The sequence below is a fragment of the Doryrhamphus excisus genome, chromosome 19 (genome assembly GCF_030265055.1).
Source record: "Doryrhamphus excisus isolate RoL2022-K1 chromosome 19, RoL_Dexc_1.0, whole genome shotgun sequence".
Taxonomy (NCBI): domain Eukaryota; kingdom Metazoa; phylum Chordata; class Actinopteri; order Syngnathiformes; family Syngnathidae; genus Doryrhamphus; species Doryrhamphus excisus.
This window is the reverse complement of record NC_080484.1, coordinates 15,996,335-16,023,538: the sequence shown is the minus strand read 5'-3', so window position 1 is coordinate 16,023,538 and position 27,204 is coordinate 15,996,335. Positions and strand designations below refer to the sequence as shown.

Here is a 27,204-nt window from a genome sequence, read left to right as displayed (position 1 = left end):
CTGCCCTGCCATATCACAAAATAAAAATATGAAAATTGTGTATATTATTTTCATTTCTTGTCTTTCTTTTGTATTTGCAGCTGCTGAAAGAGAAACTTGACAAGACTCTCGTCATTGCTGAGACGGAGCGGCTAACGAAGCTGCTAGCAAAATACAACACAGGTTAGTTACTTACAAGGCCAAGTACTAGTAATAGTACTTAGTTCACTTAGTTAACTTAGTTAGTTAGTTTGCTGTGTGATGAATATGAGCATGGCTCACCATGCAGCATTGGTACCGCTACAGGGGTGGCCACACCTTTTCCCGCCACATAGTCAAACATGAAAGGATCGATTTTATTATATTTTTTTTTTTATTTTATTTTATTTATTATATTATTTATTCAAAATTATTTATGCAATTTACTGTTTATGCTGTACATTGTTGTTCATATTTGATGTCATCTATTTATTCTCCACATTATTATTATTTATGATTATTATTTATCTTCTTTTGTCACTGGGATTATACAGGAGCCAGGCAACGACATTTTGTTGGCAATTTCACTGCTGTGTTATTGTGCTAGCTATCTATCCATCCATCCATTCATCTATCCATCCATCCATTCATCTATCCATCCATCCATTCATCTATCCATCCATTCATCTATCCATCCATCCATCCATTCATCTATCCATCCATTCATCTATCCATCCATTCATCAATCTATCCATCCATTCATCTATCCATCCATCCATTCATCTATCCATCCATCCATCCATTCATCTATCCATCATCCATCCATCCATTCATCTATCCATCCATCCATTCATCTATCCATCCATCCATCCATTCATCTATCCATCATCCATCCATCCATTCATCTATCCATCCATCCATTCATCTATCCATCCATCCATTCATCTATCCATCCATCCATTCATCTATCCATCCATCCATCCATTCATCTATCCATCATCCATCCATCCATTCATCTATCCATCATCCATCCATCCATTCATCTATCCATCCATCCATTCATCTATCCATTCATCTATCCATCCATCCATCCATTCATCTATCCATCCATCCATCCATTCATCTATCCATCCATCCATTCATCTATCCATCCATCCATTCATCTATCCATCCATCCATTCATCTATCCATCCATCCATTCATCTATCCATCCATCCATTCATCTATCCATCCATTCATCTATCCATCCATCCATTCATCTATCCATCATCCATCCATTCATCTATCCATCCACCCATCCATGCACCCATCCATCCATCCATGCACCCACCCATCCACCCACCCATCCACCCACCCATCCATCCACCCATCCATCCATCTATCCATCCATCCACTCATCCATCCATCTATCCACTCATCCATCCATCTATCCACTCATCCATCTATCCATCCATCCATCCATCCATCCAACCATCCATCCATCCATCCATTCATCTATCCATCCATCCATTCATCTATCCATCCATCCATTCATCTATCCATCCATCCATTCATCTATCCATCCATCCATTCATCTATCCATCCATCCATTCATCTATCCATCCATTCATCTATCCATCCATCCATTCATCTATCCATCATCCATCCATTCATCTATCCATCCACCCATCCATGCACCCATCCATCCATCCATGCACCCACCCATCCACCCACCCATCCACCCACCCATCCATCCACCCATCCATCCATCTATCCATCCATCCACTCATCCATCCATCTATCCACTCATCCATCCATCTATCCACTCATCCATCTATCCATCCATCCATTCATCCATCCATCCATCCAACCATCCATCCATCCATCCATCCATCCATCCATCCATCCATCCATCCACCCATGCATCCATCCACCCATCCATCCATCCATCCACCCATCCATCCATCCAACCATCCATCCATCCATCCATCCAACCATCCATCCATCCAACCATCCATCCACCCATCTATCCATCCATCCATCCATCCATCCATCCATGCCATTAGTTGAGTAAAACACCACCCTACTCCAATATGTGTGCTGAGTGAGTAAATGGTAGGACTATGTTGTCCAGTGTCTGAGGTCGCTGTGGAGGAATACAAAGCCATACAGGACACGTTGACGCTTGAGCAGGACCTGCGAGAGAAAGCAGAGAAGTTTGCCAGAGCCGTGAGTTCTTTGAGCATACGTATCTCACTCTGTGGTGTACACGTGTTGTGTACAATGTCGTATACTGTATACTGTAAATACTATAAATACTATAAATACTATGACGGACTGGCTCCTGACACTTTTTTTTCAGATGGTCGTCGAGCAAACGGCGCTAAAGAGACAGAGCCAGATTCTGATGGAGACGTCCTCGCCAGACCGAGCTCTCCAGGAAGCACTCAGCCAGGTCAGCATGCTGAGCAGAGATTTGGAAGCACAGAGGCTGGAGCACCACGAGCAGGTCAGCAGAGATGCACCAACACCACAACATCATGAGATGTTCTCCTCCTGTTTACCAGACTGTATTACATCACAGCAGAACATCCTGCAGTCATGACTTACTTTTTATTCTGTTGACGGGCCAACAATAGTGGAAAAATAACCTTAATGCTAACGCTAGGAGTCCACTGGGCCGCCCCCAGTTGGTGCCAGTTTGCGCCAGATTATGTGATTGGCGAGCGAACATTACTTGGGCGCCACAGCAAGCCTCTACGCGCCAATCACTTAATCTTTGGCGTGAACTGGCACCAACTGGCACCGGCCCAGTGGACTCCTATCATCGTTGGCTCAACTTGGCTCGCGCCATTACATTCCACTGCATTCCAATAGGTGGATTATTTAGGTTTAAGATCCATCCATTTTCTGTACCGCTTATCCTCACGAGGGTCGCGGCCATGCTGGCCATTTTGGAATGTGGGAGGAAACCGGGTACCGTGGAAAACCCACGCACAAGAACATGCAAACGCCACACAGAGATGGCTGGGGGATCGAACCCGGGTCTTCTAGCTGTGTGGCCTGCGCACTAATCACTCGACCACCATGCAGCCCCATTTGCAAAAATCCATCCATTTTTTGTACCGCTTATCCTCACGGGGGTGCTGGAGCCTATCCCAGCTGTCTTGGGGCGAGAGGCGGGGGTACACCCTGGACTGGTGGCCAACCAATCACAGGGCACAGTTACAGTACAGTACAGTTACAGTAGTGTAAGAGTACATAAGAGGAAAAGTGAAGTGCAAGAGAAGGTGAGAGGTGAAGGCCAGCATGGAGAGCGTGACCACCGATCACGCCAACCAATTGGTGCTGAGAGGGATCGCTGATGTCTCCTGCTGCTCCTCAGCGGGTGGAGCCTGCCCACTAATTGTTCATTTCAGCAACAATTAGGGGCAGATAAGTCGTCGTTAAATGGCAGCCGGGCTACTTACGATTACCAACCCCTGCAGCAGCAAGTCCTCCCTCCTTTATCACGCTTCTTTGTGATAATATGTCATATACGTGCTAATGTTTTCATAGTTGGAGCTAAGCTAACCTAATTAGGACTTTCTAAATACACGTTTTAACATGATTAGTGTCAGGGTCATAGTACTTCTTGCATGACAGTTTCTTTATTTCCCTGTTTACTATTTTATATATCTTATATATATATTACTTTTTAGCGTAGGGACATTTTGGTTTCAAAACAAACAAGCAACGTGGTTAGTTTGGAGCTCATTTTTGTCCCACATGGGGTACATACCACACAATATCACACAATGATATTCATTCATTCATTTTCTAACGCTTATCCTTACGAGGGTTGCTGGGGGTGCTGGAGCCTATCCCAGCTGTCTTCTGGCGAGAGGCGGGGACTGGACCACCCTGGACTGGTGGCCAGCCAATCACAGGGCACATATAGACAAACAACCATTCACACTCACATTCATACCTATGGACAATTTGGAGTGGCTAATTAACCTAGCATGTTTTTTTTTTTTTTGGAATGTGGGAGGAAACCGGAAAACATGCAAACTCTACACAGAGATGCACGAGGGTGGAATTGAACCCGCGTCTCCTAGCTGTGAGGTCTGCACGCTAACCACACGACCACCGTGTAGCTGGCTAAATACCAATAATAATAACTTTGCTGCATGATGGAGCCTTCATGTTTTTTTTTTGGGGGGGGGGGGGGTGTTCATGTCCCACAAATGGATTGTGTATGATGGGCAAAATTGTGCATTTTTGCGTTAAGGTAATGTAATGTAAGCTAATGTCCTAACCGCCACCAAGTGACCAGATACTTCAGTGAGATACTCGATACTATATATCACTTCTAATTACACAAGTATTGACTAATAATATACCATAGTCTACCACCAATCAATGTGTACTATCACACAGAGACTCTCACTTCAGTCCTTGTAGTGTAGTAAAAGTACACAGTATCAGTCAGAAGACGCATCCTTGCATGTGTTCAGATCAAGCGGCTGGAGGACAGACTGAGGAGCAGCCAACCCGAAAAGGAGCTGACAGCCCTGAGGTGGAAACTCCAGCTGGTTGAGGAGGAGAAGCGCCAGTGCAGCGACACGTGCTCCAAGGCCCAGGCAGAGGTCCAGCATCTGAGCTCGACAGGTAAGAACATATCTTTCCATCCATGGAGATGAAATCATCACACAGGAACATCAGGACCTGACACCCCGTCCACATGGACACAACCTTCTAGTCCCAATGATGTATCAACACATTACATGACTACTATCAGGAGAACCAGAGAATAGAGGGGGAGGAGCCACCTGCTGTAGCCCAGCAAGGTGCACCGTATTCGGGCACACGCTCCGAGCAGCCGCTGTGACTCCATGGAGGTCTCTGGCAAATCTTTTATTACTTTTCAAACACTGTGATGTTGGAGTTTCAGGTGGCTCATTAGGGGTGCTTGATTTGCTCACCTGCACAGTAATCTTGCCTCATTGGATTGTTTTATTTATTTATTTTATTTTATTTTTATTTTATTTATTTATTTTTTTATTATGGGTTATCAGATTACAGTCACATCCTCCACTGTGTGAGCACACACTGGTTGGGAAAAAAGTGAATGAGTTAAGTTAGTTAGTAGTTTGCTGGGCCAGAGGAAGGAATAATCATAATCATAATCATAGTGTGTTTATGAAATATGAAGTCATGGCTGACTCAGTGAATGTATCATGTGATTGCTCAGTTGAACAACTTGAGAAAAAACTGCAAGCAGCGACCAAGCCGCCGCTGCCTCCTGCCCCTCCTCCTCCTCCGCCTCCTCCACCTCCTCCTCCAGCCTCAGCAGCCTCCAACCCACTCAGGTAAATCTACTACTTTTTTTTTCACATGCGACATTGTCACAAACGCATTACAAAGAGCACACACCGCAGCCATCTTTACTTGGGTAAACACATGATGAGCCTTGCATGAACATGAACCTGTCTGGTCAGTTTGGTCACATCAAACGACCCATTCTGGCCCCCGCTCCTTATTTTTAATAATCTAATATTTTTGTGCCCAGGGGACTTTGGGACTTTGTCCTAACCCTTATTGGCACTGACCCTGGCCAATTTCACTCATGGATGGATGGAAAATAAATAAAGGATGAAAAGATGGATGCAAGTAAAGGATGGATGGATGAATGGAAATAAATAAAGGAGGATGGAAATAAATAAAGGATGGATGGGTGGAAATAACAAAGGATGGATGGATGTAAATAAAGGATATATGGAAATACATAAAGGATGGGTGGAAATGAAAAAGGATGAATGGATGGATGATGTTAATAAACAAATAAAAGGATGGATGGATGTAAATAAAAGATGGATGGATGTAAATAAAGGATATATGGAAAAAATAAAGGATGGATGGATGTAAATAAAGGATATATGGATGGAAAAAATAAAGGATGAATGGGTGGAAATAAAAAAGGATGGATGGATGATGTTAATAAACAAATAAAATGATGGATGGATGTAAATAAAACATGGATGGATGTAAATAAAGGATATATGGATGGAAAAAATAAAGGATGGATGGGTGGAAATAAAAAAGGATGGATGGATGGATGATGTTAATAAACAAAGGATGGATGAAAAATAAAGGATGGATGTAAATAAAAAACAAATGAATTAAAGGACGGATGAAAATATAAGGATAGATGGAAATAAATAAAGGATATATGGATGGGTGGAAATAAAAAAGGATGGATGGATGGATGATGTTAATAAACAAAGGATGGATGAAAATAAAGGATGGATGTAAATAAACGAATGGAATTAAAGGATGGATGAAAATATAAGGATGGATGGAAATAAATAAAGGATATATGGATGGATGGAAATAAAAAAAGGATGAATGGATGGATGTTGTTAATAAACAAAGGATGGATGAAAATAAAGGATGGATGTAAATAAACGAATGGAATTAAAGGATGGATGAAAATATAAGGATGGATGGAAATAAATAAAGGATATATGGATGAGTGGAAATAAAAAAGGATGAATGGATGGATGTTGTTAATAAACAAAGGATGGATGAAAATAAGGGATGGATGTAAATAAAAAACAAATGGAATTAAAGGATGGATGAAAATATAAGGATGGATGGAAATAAATAAAGGATATATGGATGAGTGGAAATAAAAAAAGGATGAATGGATGGTGTTAATAAACAAAGGATGGATGAAAATAAAGGATGGATGTAAATAAACGAATGGAATTAAAGGATGGATGAAAATATAAGGATGGATGGAAATAAATAAAGGATATATGGATGGATGGAAATAAAAAAAGGATGAATGGATGGATGTTGTTAATAAACAAAGGATGGATGAAAATAAAGGATGGATGTAAATAAACGAATGGAATTAAAGGATGGATGAAAATATAAGGATGGATGGAAATAAATAAAGGATATATGGATGGATGGAAATAAAAAAAAAGGATGAATGGATGGATGTTGTTAATAAACAAAGGATGGATGTAAATAAACGAATGGAATTAAAGGATGGATGGAAATAAATAAAGGATGAATGGATGGATGTTGTTAATAAACAAAGGATGGATGTAAATAAACGAATGGAATTAAAGGATGGATGGAAATAAATAAAGGATATATGGATGGATGGAAATAAAAAAAAGGATGAATGGATGGATGTTGTTAACAAACAAAGGATGGATGTAAATAAACTAATGGAATTAAAGGATGGATGGAAATAAATAAAGGATATATGGATGGGTGGAAATAAAAAAGGATGAATGGATGGTTAATGTAAATAAAAAAATAAAGGATGAATGATGGATGATGTAAATCCAAAATAAAGGATAAATGCAAATAAAGGCTGGATATAAGGTAGTAAGTACTGTCCACGTCCACGGTGACATATGTCCCACCTGTACCCCACGGAAGGGGACATTTGGCAGGGAGCTGGTTGGGGAAAGGTCAAAGAAAATGAGTTGGAAAATGTGTCACGTCAATTTCCCAGTAACTCCCCCCCCCCCCCCCCCCCCACGCTCCTCGTAACAGACAGCACCTTCCTTCCCCACAAGCTACCACTGCCAAACCTCTTCCCCTCTTCCTTCTTCATCTCCCACCTGAGAGCATCTGGTCGACAAAATCCTCAGATCGACCACAAAGGCGTCAGGACGGGCGGCCATGTTTGCTTGTAGAAAGACACGTTGCCTTCACCTGACACACCAACCCACACACCAACCCACGTGGTGTTTTCTCATCAGACGTATCTGGGATGTCATCATCCTGACGTCTGCTCCCTCTTGCAGCTCCCTGCTGTCCTTGTTGGCACGCAGACAAATGACAAGCAGCCATGTTGGCCAGACGCCATCTTCAACACTTGGTAGGTTAAGATTAAGATTAAGATTAAGATATGCCTTTATTCGTCCCTCAGTGGGGAAATTTGTATTGCACAGCAGCAAGAGTACAGAGTCAGTTAAGCAGTACAAAATACACAATATAGAAAAATAAACAATATAAACAACCCAAGTATTAACAAAATCAACAGTTTGGGGGGTTTGGGGTTTGGGGTTAGGGACTGGGGGCCGAAGTTAGGCTTTGGGTTTGGATAGACGGAAACAAAGTAGAGGATGTTTTAGTCGCATTAAAGAAGAAAGATGTTATTTTTGAAGGTTGGAAACAATTAATAATCATTTTTTTTAAACATTTGGTTATGGAAAAAGGGTCTAATATTATGGGAATAAAGTCTAATATTATGCAAATCAAGTCATAATATTATGAAAAGAAAGTTGACTACTACTGATTACTTCAGAAGAAACTTGCCAAGAGTGAAGTCGATATTAATAATAAATAAGTTAATATTAATGATAACATTTCGAACACCCCTGGTGTAAACAATCCACAATGATGTACATCAGGGGTCCCCAAACTAAGGCCCGCGGGCCGGATCCGGCCCGCCTCCACCTTTGGTTCGGCCCCCTGAGCAACACCAGATAAATACCCCTCCCCCCTCCCAGAAAAAAAATCCTTGACTCACCCCGTCAAATAGAGCGAAAAAAAATGGCGAAAAGATTAGGTAAGAGAAAAATTGATTCAGAATGCAGGGTATTTAACCTGCAGTGGACAAACAATATTTTTTTTGTTCAATGCAAAGAAAAAGCGGTTTGTCTCATCTCGTGTTATTATTTATTTCCGACTTATTTTTTCCGTGAAGATCCCGGAAAGGGTTATTAATATTTGGTTTTGTGTGGCTTTCTGGAAAACAATAAATGTTTATGTTTAGACGCCCATGCAATCGTTACATTTTCTGCTACAAACTGACCCCGGCCCCCCATCAGAGCAGGGAAAAGTTATGTGGCCCTCACAGGAAAAAGTTTGGGGACCCCTGATGTAGATGATTATGATACCAATGATCACATATTATCACAGATAATCTTCCAAGGGTCTGCTCCAAACAAAACCTTCCCAACGAGAACATTCAAGGTTTGAAAATTTAAATATAAAAAATAAAATCTTCTAAAAATAAATAAAAAAAAAGAAGAATAGTAAAGAGAAGAGTCGAATGGAAAAAAGGAGTCAAGGATTTTGAAGACTTGTAAATATGTGTTACACTGATAGATCAAATAGAAACGATGAAAATGTGCTGATTGTCTAACAGACGCGGCTGTCAGGCAGCAAGCGGTACAGGAGATGATGGACAGGATCAAGAACGGAGTTCAGCTTCGGCCTGTCAGCCAAAGACCTCCTAACAAGAGACAGGTGACCTCTCATAACATCTCCTAACATCTCACAGAGTCCTGAATTTACATTCCTATTACCCAATATATAATATTATATCATATTAATATCATATAGTAGACATAATAAGAGAAAATAAGACCTAGAAAAGCTGTTTACCACCTTCTACATACACTTTGTAACATTATTCAAGACCTGTAGACATGAAATAACACCCTATGGTCCTAATAAGACATAATATGAGATGCAAGAGACACTTAATAATAGAATATTACACTTTTAAACATTATTAGAGCCTTCTCGACATGAAGTAACACCCCTATAGTCACCTTTACACTCCTATTACCCAATATAGTGGACATAATAAGAGACAATAAGACCTAGAAAAGCTGTTTACCACCTTCTAATTACACTTTTCAACATTATTAGAGCCTTCTCTACATAAAATAACACACCTATAGTCACCTTTACGCTCATATTACCCAATATAGTAGACCTACTATATTGGGTAATAAGACATATATGACATATAAAACCTTCTAATTACACTTTTAAACATTATTAGAGCCTTCCCTACATAAAATAACACCCCTATAGTCACATTTACGCTCATATTGCCCAATATAGTAGACATAATAAGAGACAATAAGACATATAAGACATAGAATATCTGTTTACCATGTTCTAACTACACTTTTAAATGTGATTACAACCATCTAGACATGAGGTGACAGCCTTATATCCACCTTGTTACCCAATATAGTAGACATAATAAGACACAATAAGACATATAAGACATAGAATATCTGTTTACCGCCTTCTAACGACACTTTTAAATGTGATTATAAACATCTAGACATGAGGTGACAGCCTTATATCCACCTTGTTACCCAATATAGTAGACATAATAAGACAATAAGACATATAAGACATAGAATATCTGTTTACCATGTTCTAACGACACTTTTAAATGTGATTACAACCATCTAGACATGAAATAACAGCCCTATATCCACCTTGTTACCCAATATAGTAGACATAATAAGACAATAAGACATATAAGACATAGAATATCTGTTTACCATGTTCTAACTACACTTTTAAATGTGATTACAACCATCTAGACATGAGGTGACAGCCTTATATCCACCTTGTTACCCAATATAGTAGACATAATAAGACACAATAAGACATATAAGACATAGAATATCTGTTTACCGCCTTCTAACGACACTTTTAAATGTGATTACAACCATCTAGACATGAGGTAACAGCCCTATATCCACATTGTTACCCAATATAGTAGACATAATAAGACACAATAAGACATATAAGACATAGAATATCTGTTTACCATGTTCTAACCACACTTTTAAATGTGATTACAACCATCTAGACATGAAATAACAGCCCTATATCCACATTGTTACCCAATATAGTAGACATAATAAGACAATAAGACATATAAGACATAGAATATCTGTTTACCATGTTCTAACTACACTTTTAAATGTGATTACAACCATCTAGACATGAGGTGACAGCCTTATATCCACCTTGTTAGCCAATATAGTAGACATAATAAGAGACAATAAGACATAGAATACCTGTTTACCACCTTCTAATTACACTTTTTAACATGATTAGAGCCCTTTAGACATGAAATAACACCCCTATGGTCCCCTTGACACTCTCATTACACGATATAGTAAACATAATATGAGATGTAAGACATAGAAAACCTGGTTTTACCACCTTCTAAATACACTTTATAGTAGAATATAATATATATATATAGAAAATGAAAATAGTAACTACTGAGTACAGCAACAAAGGAGGCCAGGAGAGGAAATGAATGAAGCAAGTATAGTAGTAGTACCTCGGTAGTACAAGTAAGAGTACAAGCAGGGTACAAGGTCAGTACAAACCCACAACCAGAAGAACAACAGGCACCTTTAAGAAGGCCAGAAATTGATTGATTGATTGATTGATTGATTGATTGATTTTTTTCAGGCTCCGCCTCCTCCTCGTCACCTGGAAAAAATAGAAAGTAGAAATAAGTCAAATGCGGTACGGCTAAGAAACTTAGCAATAATAGAAAACATAAGTTTTCTACAAATGTTGTTCCTTTTCCTTTCTTGGCAGATGGAGAACACGCCCTCTCGTTCTGCCTTCCAGGAACTTAAAGCAATTATGGTATTGTGGAAATACGCTACATGACATTAGACATTAGGGGTGTTACAGTACGTATGTACTGGACGGTTTTAAGGCGAGGAAGAGAATAAATGCTCCTTTTTTGTTCCCTAGCTGAAGAATTAGCTATGAAAAGCAACACACCCCTAGTGGACGCTTCCATTATAACATACAACATATCCACTCTGCTGTGGCCCAGAAAGGTGCACTGTATTCGGGCACACGCTCCAAGGAGCCGGTGTAACTTTTCAAACGTGTCGTTTCAGGGGGTGGTACCTTTTTTTTGCCCCCTCCCTCATCGGGGAATATGACATGCAGGAGGAAAAAGGAGCGCTTGATTTGCTCACCTTAATGTTGCCTCATTGATACCAAATACGAATATGTTATTTCCTTTTGTTTACAAGGCAAATAGGGGCATGATGCAAGTGCACAATAAGACAAGCATAAAAGTGTCCACAAGGTGGCAGTATTGCATCCGATATGATCTCGCCATGCATCGCTTGCATGTATGAACAGACTGAACAGTTATTTTAACTCATGCAACAAACCTGATTGTGATCTATATTCATATTCATGTTCAGGGTGATTTGACCACAAGTGCGTCTTCATCCACGAGCTGTGATGAGGAGCTGCAGAAGATCCTGCTCAGACGCTGCCGTGCGCTGAAGGCAACACCACAGTAGTATCTCATCTTGGGTCATGTGACTCCACTGCTTTTGGCGATGAGGTTATGGCTATGAGGTATGTTCGTATTTCACGCAGAGATGGAATCTACTTGATCACGTTTGTGCTTCAATCAGAATAAACATTTTTGCGTTTAACGTCTATCCGTGTGGGAAAAGGTTCTCGAGCCATTTCTAAAGCTTTGGGACTCCAGCCAACCACAGTGAGAGCCAAGGGGTCACAAAAGACCCCCAAAACACCATGCAGGCCTTGCTTGCCTCGATTAAGATTGGTGTTCATGACTCCAGACAAGGCAGGCTGTTGGTACTTAATATTCATGACTATAGGGTTGTTATTCCATGTCCAGAGGGCTCTAACAGTGTTTTAAAAAAGTGTAATTGGAAGGTGGTAAACAGGTATTCTATGTCTTATTGTCTCTTATTATGTCTACTACATTGGGTAATAGGAGTGTGTAGGTGACTATAGGGTTGTTATTTCATGTCCAGAGGGCTCTAACAATGTAAAAAAAGTGTAATTAGAAGGTAATAAACAGGTATTCTATGTCTTATTGTCTCTTATTATGTCTACTATATTGGGTAATATGAGTGTGTAGGTGACTATAGGGGTGTTATTTCATGTCTAGAGAGCTCTAATGTTTAAAATTGTATTTAGAAGGCCATGAATTAGGTATTTTATGTCTTACTTTCACTTGTTATGTCTACTATATTGGGTAGTAGGAGCGTGTAAGTGACTATAGGGGTGTTATTTCATGTCTAGAGGGCTCTAATAATGTTTAAAATTGTATTTAGAAGGTCATGAACAGGTATTCTATGTCTTATTTTCTCTTATTATGTCTCCTATATTGGGTAGTAGGAGCGTGTAGGTGACTATAGGGGTGTTATTACATGTCCAGAGGGCTCTAATAATGTTTAAAATTGTATTTAGAAGGTCATGAACAGGTATTCTATGTCTTATTTTCTCTTACTATGTCTACTATATTGGGTAATAGGAGCGTGTAAGTGACTATAGGGGTGTTATTTCATGTCTAGAGGGCTCTAATAATGTTTAAAATTGTATTTAGAAGGTCATGAACAGGTACTCTATGTCTTATTTTCTCTTATTATGTCTCCTATATTGGGTAATAGGAGTGTGTAGGTTACTATAGGGGTGTTATTTCATGTCTAGAGAGCTCTAATCATGTAATGTAATTGTATTTAGAAGGTCATGAACAGGTATTTTATGTCTTATTTTCTCTTATTATGTCTACTATATTGGGTAATAGGAGTGTGTAGGTTACTATAGGGGTGTTATTTCATGTCTGGAGGGCTCTAATAATGTAATGTAATTGTATTTAGAAGGTCATGAACAGGTATTCTATGTCTTATTTTCTCTTATTGTGTGTGTTATTTCACGTCTAGAGGACTAATGGGTGGATGTCCCACTTTGTTTGTTTGTCATTTGTTTGATTTCCCTTTTTTTTCCTGCAGGCCTCGTCCATTTGGTGCGGTGTTGTTTCCCCTTGACACCTGCCCAATTTCTCTAACGCCTGAAACATGACCAGTATCGAGCATGTGCTAAGTCCCTCACTCTTTGTGCGTGTTTGCTAATTCAAGCTTCAGGCTTCATTTAGCACCGAGGTGCTAAATGCCCAGGAGTGTTACATTGCATATAAAGCCATAGGATGCGGTACAAGATCTCATGAGATAAAACATGACAATATTACTGTGTTTTGGGCACTCGGCCTGGGACCATAATAAATGAATGAATGCTTCAATTGAGCAAAAGTGATATTACATACTAGTGTATTAAAAGTATGTGTGTGAAGTACTCGGTCTTGCACTAACTGGTATGAAGAATGATCCACTGCACGGATGAAATGAAGATGCGATGTTACTCCTCCGCCTGTGTGGTTTCAATCAACAGCGGAGGGGGGTACTCCTCCTTGGAGACTGTGGATGAGACAAAGTAAGAATGAGAAATACTACGTTTGTGTGTACTTTCCCTGTGGGGCCAACACATGATAAAGAGCGTCAAGTTGCAGAAGCTTTCCTCATTTCCTGTCCCGTCTCCTGGCGTACGGTTAGGCGGCCAATTAACACATCCGAGGTAAGAGAAATACACACTTGTGTGTCACTCCTCACACACTGCTTCCTTTCACGTCCCACACAGAAAGACCTTTGTGTGGCCTCCTCATCCAAAAAGCAACATACCCAGGCTTCCCTGTCGGGCCAGCTCTTCCTCTATACACGCCAGCCTGTTGTATTTAGTCATCCTCTCGCCACTCCACAGACCTCCCACTTTCACGTAGTCCACACCGAGACCCACCGCCTGAAACAAACAACCGCACACACCAGCTGACAAAGACTTGCAATGTATTGAAATAAAAACACAGCCTGCATGTCGGCTTTGCATTCAACATTTTTAAGCATTTTTTGCATTTACGCGTATTTCGCGTGTTGCACTTTGAACACCCCTGCTTTAAAATTAAAAAAAAAATAAACTTGTCCATCTTTTATTCATTCATTCATTCATTTTCTACCGCTTTTCCTCACGAGGGTCGCGGGGGTTGCTGGAGCCTATCCCAGCTGTCTTCAGGCGTAAGGCGGGGTACACCCTAGACTGGTCGCCAGCCAATCACAGGGCACATATAGACAAACAACCATTCACACTCACATTCATACCTATGGACAATTTGGAGTGGCTAATTAACCTAGCATGTTTTTGTTTTTTTTTACTTCTAAGGACCAGTGGCGTCATTAGGCCTATTTTAAAATGTTCCCCTAAATAATTTGATATTTTTTTATTGATTTAAAAAAAAAATTATTGATTTTTTTAACAAAAAAAATCTGACAAATTTTTTTATAATAGGGCAAAAGCAGGCTAATAAGCAAGCCAATAAGCAGGCTAATACTAGCCTACTACCCTAAATAATTTGATATTTTTATAGGGCACATATAGACAAACAACCATTCACACTCACATTCATACCTATGGACAATTTGGAGTCGCCGGAGTACCCGGAGAAAACCCACGCATGCACGGGGAGAACATGCAAACTCCACACAGAGATGGCCGAGGGTGGGATTGAACCCTGGTCTCCTAGCTGCGCTAACCCCTAGACCACCGTGCCGCCCTACCATCTTTTAAAAAAGCTGAAAATGCTTTTTCACCAAGCTTTGAAATTTGGCACTTTGTTGGGTGGTCCCTGAAGGCACCATGGCCAATCAATCCAAGTCCATATATGATGGTAAATCCTTACTTGAGTGTGGATTATGTAGACGGCGGACGGCTGGGAGAAAAAAGCATATTGTTTAAAAAGCATATTTAGGGATGCCGGCCGCAAATTGAAGCATAGAATTACAACATTGACTTACATCGCAATGTCCAAGCTAGCATTTTTTATGGGCATACCATTTAGTGGTGGATTTATGCCATAAAAACAGAAGGATGGGGGGGGGGCACTGGGCCTACAAAGGGCTGATTGCGACGTAACATTCAGAGCTTATAAATAAAATAAGTCCAATCAGGAACGTGACTATGTAGCTTGAAGTGGTGGTGGTGGTGGTGGTGGTGGTGTGGAGGCACGGCAATCAGCAGCACAGCGGCCGCTGCGGGCTTCGGCACGAAACCAGCACACACTCCACATGTTGACTTTACACATGCAGCACGGACATCAATGAGAGGAAACTATTCAAAACATTTTTTTTTTTTTGTCTTTTTCTTGGTTTATACCAGGGGTCGGCAACCTGCGGCTCCGGTCATCAGTCTCCTTGTTGTGACCCATTTTCCTACGTTCCTTTCCAACACAGCAAGCTAACCGCTAATGTATGTGCCAAGTGCCCCCATATATCCACAAACATGTCTACCATGAAAACATACCACAGAAGCGAATGCTAACATTGCTAACGTTGACATGCCGACACCTAGCATAATAGTGTTTAAGTGAAAAAGGTTTGTATAATTATATGAGCATACATACGAGTTAATATTCATGAAAATCTCAAGAGATGCTAGTATCCGCACGGTAGCATGCTAGCAATGCTAAAATGCTCATTTTAGCATGCTTACAACTGACACAATAATGGTAAGTCCTTATGTATGTGTCTACTCATGAAAATAAATAAAAAAAAATGCCAGTATGCTAACATTACCATGCTAGCAATACTAACACCTAGCATGATAAAAAAAAGGCTCTTTAGACAGTAAAGGTTGCCAACCCCTGGTTTATCCTGAGTGAGAAATGGCCCATAAAAAGTCCATGATTGAAGATACTTACTATGTCTGCCATGGAGTCGTCACTGCAGGCGTCATTGCTGACCGTCCCAAATATAAGTGAACCTGCAGGACAGAAACGCATCAGGCCACATGATACAAATGCCTGCTGTTGGTTGTGACTGAAAAAATGGCCGACTGACTTCTATGGAGCTCAAATTCAGCCCTATTGTTCTTCAACCTGGACGTGTACTACCTTGTTCTTCCGCTGAGATGCGGATCAAGTCGCTGACCGTTATTTCGTTGACGTGTTTTAGGAGACGACCTCTGACTCCAGGAAGGGGCGGAGCTTGTGGCTTGTATGTGATGTCAGAGAGCAGTGAGCACGAGTCTCCCATCACGTTGCTGAGCTTCTCCCATTGGTCCGCATCCTTGCAGAGGGCGAAAGCACTTGGCACCACGGTATGGTAGATATGCACCTTTTTAGGGGGTTTACTCTCCCGGACCACCCAGAAATTGATACGCATCAAGTTATTGATACGCATCAAGTTATTGATACGCCCATGAAAATGTCTGCCACACACCATTAGCCACAAGTCCTGTCCGATTGGTGTATGACTATATTACCCATCCTGGAGCAGGCTTACATTTATTTTACCAGCTCTTCATCAGGCTAGTATACAAGATGCAACCTAAACACACTTCTACCAATGTAATGCTCTACCAATGTAATGCTCTACCATTGTAGTATGTTCCCAATGTAATGCTCTACCAATCTAGTGTTCTACCAATGTAACGTTCTACCAATGTAACGTTCTACCAATCTAGTGTTCTACCAATGTAGTGCTCTACCAATGTAATGTTCTACCAATGTAGTGTTCCACCAATGTAGTGTTCCACCAATGTAATGCTCTACCAATGTAATGTTCTACCAATGTAGTGTTCCACCAATGTAGTGTTCCACCAATGTAATGTTGCACCAATGTAGTGTTCCACCAATGTAATGTTGCACCAATGTAATGCTCTACCAATGTCATGTTCTACCAATGTAATGCTCTACCATTGTAGTATGTTCCCAATGTAGTGTTCTACCAATGTAATGTTCTACCAATGTAATGTTCCACCAATGTAGTGTTCCACCAATGTCATGTTCTACCAATGTAGTGTTCTACCAATGTAGTGTTCCACCAATGTAATGCTCTACCAATGTAACGTTCTACCAACGTAACGTTCTACCAACGTAGTGTTCTACCAATGTAACGTTCTACCAATATAACGCTCCACTAATGTAACGTTCTACCAATGTAACGTTCTACCAATGTAACGTTCTACCAACGTAGTGTTCTACCAACGTAGTGTTCTACCAACGTAGTGTTCCACCAATGTAACGTTCCACCAATGTAACGTTCCACCAATGTAACGTTCTACCAACGTAGTGTTCTACCAACGTAGTGTTCTACCAACGTAATGTTGCACCAATGTAATGCTCTACCAATGTAACGTTCTACCAACGTAACGCTCTACCAATGTAGTGTTCTACCAACGTAGTGTTCTACCAATGTAACGCTTCACCAATGTAACGTTCTACCAATGTAACGTTCTACCAACGTAGTGTTCTACCAACGTAACGTTCCACCAACATAACGTTCCACCAACGTAACGTTCCACCAATGTAACGTTCCACCAATGTAACGTTCCACCAATGTAACGTTCCACCAATGTAGTGTTCTACCAACATAGTGCTCTACCAACGTAGTGCTCTACCAATGTAATGCTCTCCCAATGTCATGTTCTACCAATGTCAGGTTCTACCAATGTAGTGTTCTACCAATGTAGTGTTCTACCAATGTAGTGTTCTACCAATGTAATGTTCTACCAATGTAGTGTTCCACCAATGTAGTGTTCTACCAATGTAGTGTTCTACCAATGTAATGCTCTACCAATGTAATGCTCTACCAATGTAATGCCCTACCAATGTCAGGTTCTACCAATGTCAGGTTCTACCAATGTAATGTACTACCAATGTAGTGTTCTACCAATGTAGTGTTCTACCAATGTAGTGCTCTACCAATGTAGTGCTCTACCAATGTAATGCTCTCCCAATGTCAGGTTCTACCAATGTCAGGTTCTACCAATGTAGTGTTCTACCAATGTAGTGTTCTACCAATGTAATGTTCTACCAATGTAGTGTTCTACCAATGTAGTGTTCTACCAATGTAATGTTCTACCAATGTAGTGTTCTACCAATGTAGTGTTCTACCAATGTAATGTTCTACCAATGTAGTGTTTTACCAATGTAGTGTTCTACCAATGTAATGTTCTACCAACGTAGTGTTCTACCAATGTAGTGTTCTACCAATGTAGTGTTCTACCAATGTAATGTACTACCAATGTAGTGTACTACCAATGTAGTGTTCTACCAATGTAGTATGTTCTACCAATGTAGTGTTCTACCAATGTAGTGTTCTACCAATGTAGTGTTCTACCAATGTAATGTTCTACCAATGTAGCGTTCTACCAATGTAGCGTTCTACCAATGTAGCGTTCTACCAATGTAGCGTTCTACCAATGTAATGTTCTACCAATGTAGTGTGTTCTGTAGTGGTGTAGTTTGTTCATTAGTTCCTCAGTAACCCCTGTAAAATACTGCTGTATTTTTGTGTATTTTCGTAAATCTTGAATGTTCTCTATTACACAGCAGCTATTAGAGCTTTTCTAGAGCTTACTGATCACTGATGCCTTAAAATAAAGTTCTATTGGAATGAGACATTTGAGTCCATTTAGTTATGAGCTGGGATAAAGGCCAGTTGGACATACCTCCCTCCTGAAAGGATCGATGAAAGCCACCACTGCTGTGTATTTGTTAACCAGGGTTTGATACATGGCCACGAGCTCATCGGGAGACTTAAAAACCCCCGTTGCGATCTCGTACTTTTCCTTGACCTGAAAGGGAGACGAGAACAGGCAAACATTACTGGGTTCCCAATGAACTCCTGTGGTCTGATTTAAAGACTGGAACACGTGGTAGTTTTTCTGAACTCACGTAGTCCATGAGGTCGTGGGCAGCACAGTTGACTGCCAGGTGGATCTCGGTGCCCAGTGAAAGTGCCAGATTGTTGCAGGCTTCGGAGATCAGATCCAAGGCTTGCTCGGGACGATCAAAGTTGAGAGGTATCACTCCGCTGTCGCTCGCAACGGCTTGGATGGCCTTGGAGCAAACAAGGTTGGATTTGTCAATTCCATTGATTGATTGATTGATTGATTGACTGCTGATTGTGTGTTTACCGCATTACAAACTATGTCAACAAAGATATAGTCTAATAGTATCACATTCCAAAAACATGCTAGGTTAATTAGCCACTCCAAATTGTCCATAGGTATGAATGTGAGTGTGAATGGTTGTTTGTCTACATGTGCCCTGTGATTGGCTGGCCACCAATCACGCCCCAAAGACAGCCGGGATAGGCTCCAGCACCCCGCGCGACCCTCGTGATGATAATCGGTAGAAAATGAATGAATGGTTAATGGTTGTATATAATTAATTTAATTAAAATTAATTAAATTGGTAATTAAAATTACCAATTTTAATTGGTAAAATTGTTAGCGTATTGAACGCATGGCAAGCCACACCCCTTTGTTATGGCACAGTGTGGCGTCCACACCATGTACCATGTACCATGTACGTATGTACAGTATCACCAACTCACATACACATCTGTGTGTTCGAGGTGCATTCACGGACACGCGGAATATATGCATGTTATTATGGGTTATTAGTACTATTACTATTTAAGGGATTCTAAGTAAATGTATTTACTAAAGTTTGACGGACATTGGTCTTCCAACTTGCGTGCATCGGCTCCACCAATGAAGAGACATCCGTACGTCTATAAGCATCCTCACATTTGGTGCACAGGACGCATGTTCCACTTCCTGTTTGTACGTCGAGGGCGCCGTGATCTTACTTTGGTCGCCACAACTATGTAATAATAATTTGGGGAACGCCACAAAATTCTAAGTCCACTTGCGGCCTCGAACTGCTTGGTGCAAATTTGCAATCGCTAAATAAACGAGTAAAATGGAAGGAATGGCTGTAAAGGAGCCAGTAGGGACTGCAAGGTTACGATGATTGAGCGTGTCCCACTCACTCGCTCCGTGGATGAAATTGTGTTGGCCGGTTTGAATGGTTGAATACTCATTTGAACAAAACTCCAGGCCTTCACGACTGAATTCTTTTGCTGCTTTTTGAAATTTTGCTTAACCACAAAAAGATTAAAATTCTTAGCGTCCCTTGTTTCGCTTCTATTCTGTCATGAGACGTGTAAGAATGCCGTTTGAATAGTTCTGATAGTTGCTATTCTACCAAATCAATGGCAATGTCGCTCACCCCGCCTTTTCCTGAAGTGTTCAATATTCTCATTATTTCCTGCTGCATCTGCATGGCCATTGTGATGATCTGTTAAAGAAAGGTCATAGTTCAGCAACAATGACAATGTGGAAAAGTAGTCGCTACAGTGAAAGGCAATGAAAAAACCTGGTACAGTCTTCCTGTTCAAAGGGATGTGTTACACACGCAAACTTAATAAACCACAAACGTAATACAAATCTGCAGCTTTGAATGTAATAATCCCGCAAATATAATACATTTCCCACAAACGTAATAGAATTTGACCAATGCAAACGTAATACTGAATTATTACATTTAGTTTGTGGGCGTACATGTGCGTTTTAGTTACAGTGTATTATTGTATGTGTGATTTTATGTGTATATGGAGAAATAATCAAAAGAAATAATGAAATATAATAATAATAGTATAATAATAGTATAATAATAGTATAATAATAGAATAAAAATTAATAAAAAATAATAAAAAAAAATAAAAAATTAATAAAAAAAATTAATAATAATTAATAAATAAAAATCAATAATAATTAATAATTAATAATAAAAAATATTAATGAAAATATTAATGAAAATATTAATAAAATTAATAAAATTAATAAAATTAATAAAAATTAATAAAATTAATAATAATTAATAATAATTTTATTAAAATAATTGCAATTATCACAATTATGTTATCTTTAAAATAAATTATAATTTAATAATTAAAGATTCCTTCAATGTATTCAAATGATACTCTTTGAATAATATTTTTTTCCCCAAAAAAAAAGAAAAAAAAAGAATTTTCTTGTTAAAATCCTCAAAATTACATCTATACCTTCTCCCTCATTAAAAATTAATTAAGAAAGAACAAACAACCACCACAAATATTATTATTTTGTCTCATATTACATTTGTGGGAAGTTATTACATTTACACATTTTCACTTTCCCACATATGTAATCATTTTCCTGCAAATGTAATACTTATTACATTTGCAGGAAATTCAGTATTACGTTTGCAGTATGCAAAATTTATTACGTTTGTGGGAAATTTGCATTTGTGGGATTATTACATTCAAAGCTGCAGATTTGTATTACTGTGGTGTATTATTGTGGTTTATTATGTTTGCGGGTATAACAGGGATGTGCAAATGTGACTGAACATCCAGATACGCATTGCCGCCCAGTAAATACTGATGCCCGTCCATTTTGTTCCGCTGACTTGTGTCCGGGTCACGGGGGCTGAAAAAGGGGCCGTAGCGGTATACCGAGTGAACATATAACATGTACATGTTGTATCGTTGTCAGTGTATTGAGTATACATGTGGATGCATACAGTATGAGATACAGTACTAGAAGACCGTGTACTTGTTTGACTTGGTGTCCTGCTTTTGGGATGAGTAAAACCTCCTCCAATAGTTTCAGTTTTCCCGGACAAGTCTTCCCACATCTCAGTAAAGTCACCAAAGAGAGAGGGATGTGGAAGTTGTCCTGATCCTGCACACACACACACACACACACACACACATATTTAATCTTGACATGAATGGCTTTACACGCAACATGGAGTATTTGTGGCGCATGTCACCTCCGGGTTCTTTAGCATTCTGATGTACTTGTAGAGTGGCACGCCGTTTATTTGGGCCCCGGCTTTGGCCACAGCCAGGGACACCGAGCCAATGGCCAAGCATCCAGGTAGCACAGGTTCGGGTGGCTCGGCCGGACAAAATGGCTTCTCTGAAGCGTTGCCTTTTTTTTCTGTGAATAACACAAACATGTTGTTAGGACACTGTTTACTTTTATCTGTTTTTTTTTTTTCTTTGTTAGCGTTGATTCATTTTTTAAAATGAATGAATCACGATGAATCACCATTTGCCACTATGTGTGAAATATGCCCATTTCTGTATTTTGTGAAGAAATTATATATTATAAATTTGAATGAAGCTGAAAAGTCTAAATTTCCTAACTCTAAATGTTAGAAAGCCCATAATTTACATTACATTGTGTCACTGATAATGTTCAGCTTTTGAGTGTTGTTTCGTCCTACTGTGTTCAGCCGTCAGTGAACGCACCACAGTGCGCCGTTTGGTCGGTTGAGCGATCTATGACGTCTCTGAGCCTTCTTGAGCCTCATCCACCATTTCACAGAGTTGATGCTGTGCGTGGACGCGTGGAGGTGACTTTTTGGCTCCATCGTGGGAGCTGTGCGGTTGTTTGTGCGCCCTTTTTCGCAAAGTTAGGCTCCCTTGTTCGTTGGTGCTAATATCAGCGTTCAAGCTAACTGTGTGACGTCACTGTTGTTCTCGTGAGCGTCATGTTTCCTTTGGTTCATCATTATGTTTGTGTAATATGAGTCACGTTACTTTACTTATCATTTATTTGTCTATTTGTCTTGAGTGTATGTTATTATTTTCTTAAGCCCCCCCAAATAATTAGATATTTTTCATTGATTTTTTTTTTTTTACAAAAAAACTCTCTGATAATTTTTATATAATAGGGCAAGAATCGGAGTTAAAATAAATATTCACATTACCTGTCATTAATTTATAATCATAAATCTGTCCATTTCCCTTTATTTCATGGTGTAAGGTAGAGAGCCCCTTCACTGCGCCATACCCAGTAACCAGCCCCCCCCCTGCCCCCCAACCCCGTCCGTCCTCAGAACCTAGGGACGCCCCTGGTCATAGCATACCATAGCATTATAACATAGCAACACATTCAGAAGACATACAGTAATCCCTTGTTTATCATCCTTCATTGGTTCCACACACTGCTGCGATAAATGAATTGTTCTATGCCAGGGGTGGGCAAACTACGGCCCGGGGGCCACATGCGGCCCATTAAGCGGTTGAATCCGGCCCGCCAGTTGCTTTCTATAGTAATGGTAATGGTTTAATTTCATTTGACCATGCATCAGATTACAATTGAATGCATCACATAATCAGTTCCCAGTTCCACATGTCCAAAAGGAGTAGGAAGAAGCAAAGCTTATTAAATCCTACTCCTCCATCTGGTGCTTTTACAATCACTAACTGTTACATTTGTTCACTTCCTGCTTTCCATAATACAGTTTAAGGTTTTTTTTTGTTGTTTTTTTAATAATGTACCTCGTACAGAAGTGATGTGACTCTACAATGACATAATAATTTGATCACTTCCTGCTTTCCTAATATGGTGTAAGGTTTTTTTTTGTCACGTACAGAAGTACGAGGTGATATGACCATATAATGACATAATGGGTACCATAGTAACTGTCAATATAGTGATTTATTGTATTTATTAGTGATTATTTCACAAACCACAACTGCTTCTAAATATTTCAAATTTTAACATACATAGTTGATAAGTTGATAAGAATCAAAGGTTCTTATTCGATTCCATAGAAAATGCATACGGGTCATTTTTGACCCACTTATGGAAGGTTGGGGTAGTAACACAAAAACTAAAATTTCTTAAAATGTATAAAAGGTAAGTTAAAAATGTGAATGGCATGATATCAAAAACATGTTTTTTGAGGAATACCTGGAATATGAAATGGAAAAAAAATTATAAGGGTTAAATATATATTCTGGCCCCCCGGACAATTTTGTTAACTCAAAGCGGCCGGCGAGTCAAAAAATTTTGCCCACCCCTGTTCTATGCTGTAACTATATAACTGAAAAAAAAATAAATAAAATAATAAATAAATACATAAAAGAAAATACTGCATTTATATACTGGATAAAGGATACTACTTGGTGGAAATTCACTTCACAGTCGAGTCTGGAACTAATGAAGGAGGGATTACTGAAGAAAAACGTTATCACCAAATGCAAGAACGGGGCAAGAATACTTTACTCTTCTTGTCTTTCTTCTTATCGGGCGGAGAAGGTGGAATCTCCACCTCTTGTTCGGTGACGGACATCATCTCCTCCTCCATCTTCTTTCTGATTTCTCTCTCCTCCAGGTCTCGGGCTATGAAGAAGTCACTGCAATGTGCAAACATAAATGAAGATAAATTGAAATAAATAAATGAAGAAATGGATTTGTGTGTCCATGTGTGTCGTTTCAGGCGGTAAGGAAATGTAAATGCGATACAGACACTGCATCGGCGCATTAGCATTAACTCATTTCAATGTAAATGCAGCCAAAGATTCCCAAGATCTGGAAGTGATCCCCCTACCTGAGTTTCTGGTCAACCTGTGATTGATCACAGGGGTCGTGTTTTTCTAGCATTTTGCACAGATGTTCAGTGATCCACTGGACTGCAGTCATGACGTGGCGCTCCCTCTCCTCAATGTTGGCCTGCCAGTCCACACCCGTCTCCTTCTGTCCCAGTTGGCTGGAGATGGCAGCAGAGGATACGCTCTACACACAAACAACCCAGATGAAGAAAAACGGTCATGGACAATACTTGAAATCTGTTGTTCTGCCCATCAAGTCTGGTGCTTGTGTGTCTCCACTAACATTTCAGTAACATTACACAACCTCTTCTGGATGCATTATATTTGTATTTTACTTCATATAGCCATTTGTTTGACAATGCTTATATTTAGGAAATAAAATTAGTCAAATGTGCTTAAATATGAATATTTTTGGACATATAAGAAGCCGTATTTAACTACAAACAGCATAATTTATTCACAAATATGTTTTTGGTAGGGTGTGGTAGCGTGAAGCCATGGGATTATACTGAAAAACTGTCTTTATTTTTGTCAAAATAATATACAAACATTGGGAATGTCTCAGTTGGCATCATGTCAGCCAGCGTAGGAGCCTTGGTTTATGCCAGCGTTCATCTATTCTTTTATGTCGTAAGAAAACACTGACTTTTGAGCCATGTCAAATTATGCAAATTAGACTATAACTCAAAATAACTCAAAAAATAAAGTGACCATAGAACAGCGGTTAAAAAGTTTTACCTTTTCCTCATTGCAGATGACGCAGACCACCTCAGCCTCAACGCAGAGTTGTCCTCTGGAGTCATACACGTCCTTCGCTTGCAGTCTGCTGATGAGTGGTGCCGATGACAGCTTCGTGAAATGGTTTGCCTAAAAAGGTCAGAGGTTATAGAAGTTATTATCTACAGTCAAAACAGTTATTTACAGCCTCGTGGCTTGAAGGCTGCTTTTTGTGCTCCGTCGTGCCCTAATCGTTGTGGTATCAATGTTTTGTCTGGTTTTTGTTTATGCTTAAATTTAATTTGTAAATAAAACCACGGCCATGTTGAAATCAACTAAACCGCTGAGTAGCTTTTATTCTGAAGACCGGAAGTGTGCAGTGTTTTCCCACCAATGTAACCGGGGGTCTTACTACAATGTCCGCTGACGATCAATACCGAGATGGACGGCAGCCTGAAACTCGGTAACACACTTCGGTTCTTCACTTTAAAAGCGCTGCACTCAACAAAATAAAGAGTATCGGAGGAAATAGCCAACATTAATAACCCATGTGTGATAAAAATTACATTCACTCGAGAACGTAAATTAGCCCTCACATTAGCTCAGCTAATTATCTAAACATGCTATTCGGTAAGGAAGGTCAAGGAAGTGAAATTTTGTGGACCAGGTAACCGTAGACGTCTTCCGGGTTCTGGAAGAAAGCTTCCGCGAGGGCGACCTCCAGCTCCTCTGGTACTCTGTTGGCCCGGTAGAAGTCAGCAGCAGTGTTTTTGATGTGGTGGAATTCCTGGTCCTCCTCCGACAGACAATTGAACAGATAAGACATGGTCCTGCTGTCACGTGCCCCCCCCCTCGAACACCTTTGCTGTTGTCCGTTGTCATGGGAGCGCCGCGTGCACGTGACAGCCCGAGACTGGGCGTCGTGGTCTCGAGCTGCCCTTTCTCTCGCCGCTGTTCGCTATCAGTGTAAACGTCATTCACTTCAACTCATTTGGATTTACAACTTTATAAATAAACTAGAGGTGGATGGATCTATACAAATATCAAATGTCGATGCTTGTCTACCGTGTTTATGTAAGTTTACTCCTTATTCTCAGTATTTTCATGAAGGTAGTATTGTTGCAGGCATTGCCTCGGACAGCTATGTAGCGTGAACTTGCTTGACCTTTGAACCAGGAAGACGGTCGGTGTTTTGTTTTGTTTTGGAATGCTGGAATGTTGAAATAAAGTTGGTTGAAAACAACTTTATTTCAACATTTCCTTCTCTGCTGAAGCCAGGTCGCCCTAACTACGGAACAGAATGACAAGTTAACATTATTATTTTTATCCATGCTTCCTCATTTATTTATTCTTTATTGCTGAATAAGACATCAACATGAATTTTGTTCAATTATTGTTTTTTAGCGTAATGAAGGCATACAAGTTTAGCAATTAGCCCCGCCTACCTGTTATGGCGACAAATGGCGGCATTGGCGTCTCCACAGAGTTTTACTTAAGAGTTTTACTTAAGAGTTTTACTTTAATTTTACACAGAACTTTACTCTGACCTCAACTTATCAACAGCAGTGCAATTCCAACACCATATACTCTATTTATCTGCAACTCACTCGCAAACACGTCTCTAGTCTTCCTCTGGACCACCATGGGAACCACACTTCCTCATTGTCACGAGACGACCGCGAGATGCATT

General features: G+C 40.0%; 2 protein-coding genes across 9 annotated transcripts in view; one reads left to right on the top strand and one right to left on the bottom strand.

Moving 5' to 3' along the window:
• Positions 1-14,511, top strand: part of shtn1 (shootin 1) — a 29,379-nt gene extending 14,868 nt beyond the window's left edge. For 5 of the 8 annotated variants that reach the window (XM_058056655.1, XM_058056658.1, XM_058056656.1 and 2 more), the window contains 10 exons: positions 81-162; positions 2,072-2,166; positions 2,300-2,446; positions 4,437-4,590; positions 5,174-5,291; positions 7,752-7,825; positions 9,101-9,201; positions 11,194-11,250; positions 11,326-11,376; positions 11,955-13,512. In XM_058056655.1, coding sequence (XP_057912638.1) covers positions 81-162; positions 2,072-2,166; positions 2,300-2,446; positions 4,437-4,590; positions 5,174-5,291; positions 7,752-7,825; positions 9,101-9,201; positions 11,194-11,250; positions 11,326-11,376; positions 11,955-12,056 — 981 coding nt within the window. In that variant the 3' untranslated portion in view covers positions 12,057-13,512. The other 3 variants (XR_009120184.1, XM_058056653.1, XM_058056654.1) reach the window with 3 other exon arrangements.
• On the bottom strand, positions 10,106-26,555 carry eno4 (enolase 4). Its single transcript, XM_058056661.1, has 14 exons — positions 26,179-26,555; positions 25,536-25,664; positions 24,797-24,981; positions 24,472-24,602; positions 22,223-22,392; positions 22,003-22,131; positions 20,636-20,704; positions 19,292-19,456; positions 19,066-19,191; positions 16,505-16,679; positions 16,313-16,374; positions 14,247-14,364; positions 13,881-13,985; positions 10,106-11,214 (listed from the first exon to the last, which is right to left on the bottom strand). The coding sequence occupies exons 1-13, from the start codon at positions 26,338-26,340 to the stop codon at positions 13,927-13,929; spliced, it is 1,680 nt and encodes a 559-aa protein (XP_057912644.1). The 5' UTR covers positions 26,341-26,555; the 3' UTR covers positions 10,106-11,214; positions 13,881-13,926.
• Between the last annotated feature and the right edge of the window lie 649 nt (positions 26,556-27,204).

Bases quoted from the DNA above. Each gene is read 5' to 3' on its own strand.
- eno4 (XM_058056661.1), bottom strand. From the start codon at position 26,340: ATGTCTTATCTGTTCAATTGTCTGTCGGAGGAGGACCAGGAATTCCAC. The intron at 22,393-24,471 runs GTAAAGTATTCT...TGTTATTCACAG, and splicing joins TAAGAAGAAAGACAAGAAGA to AAAAAAAAGGCAACGCTTCA. The intron at 14,365-16,312 runs GTAAGTATCTTC...TGTTTGTTTCAG, and splicing joins ACGACTCCATGGCAGACATA to GCGGTGGGTCTCGGTGTGGA.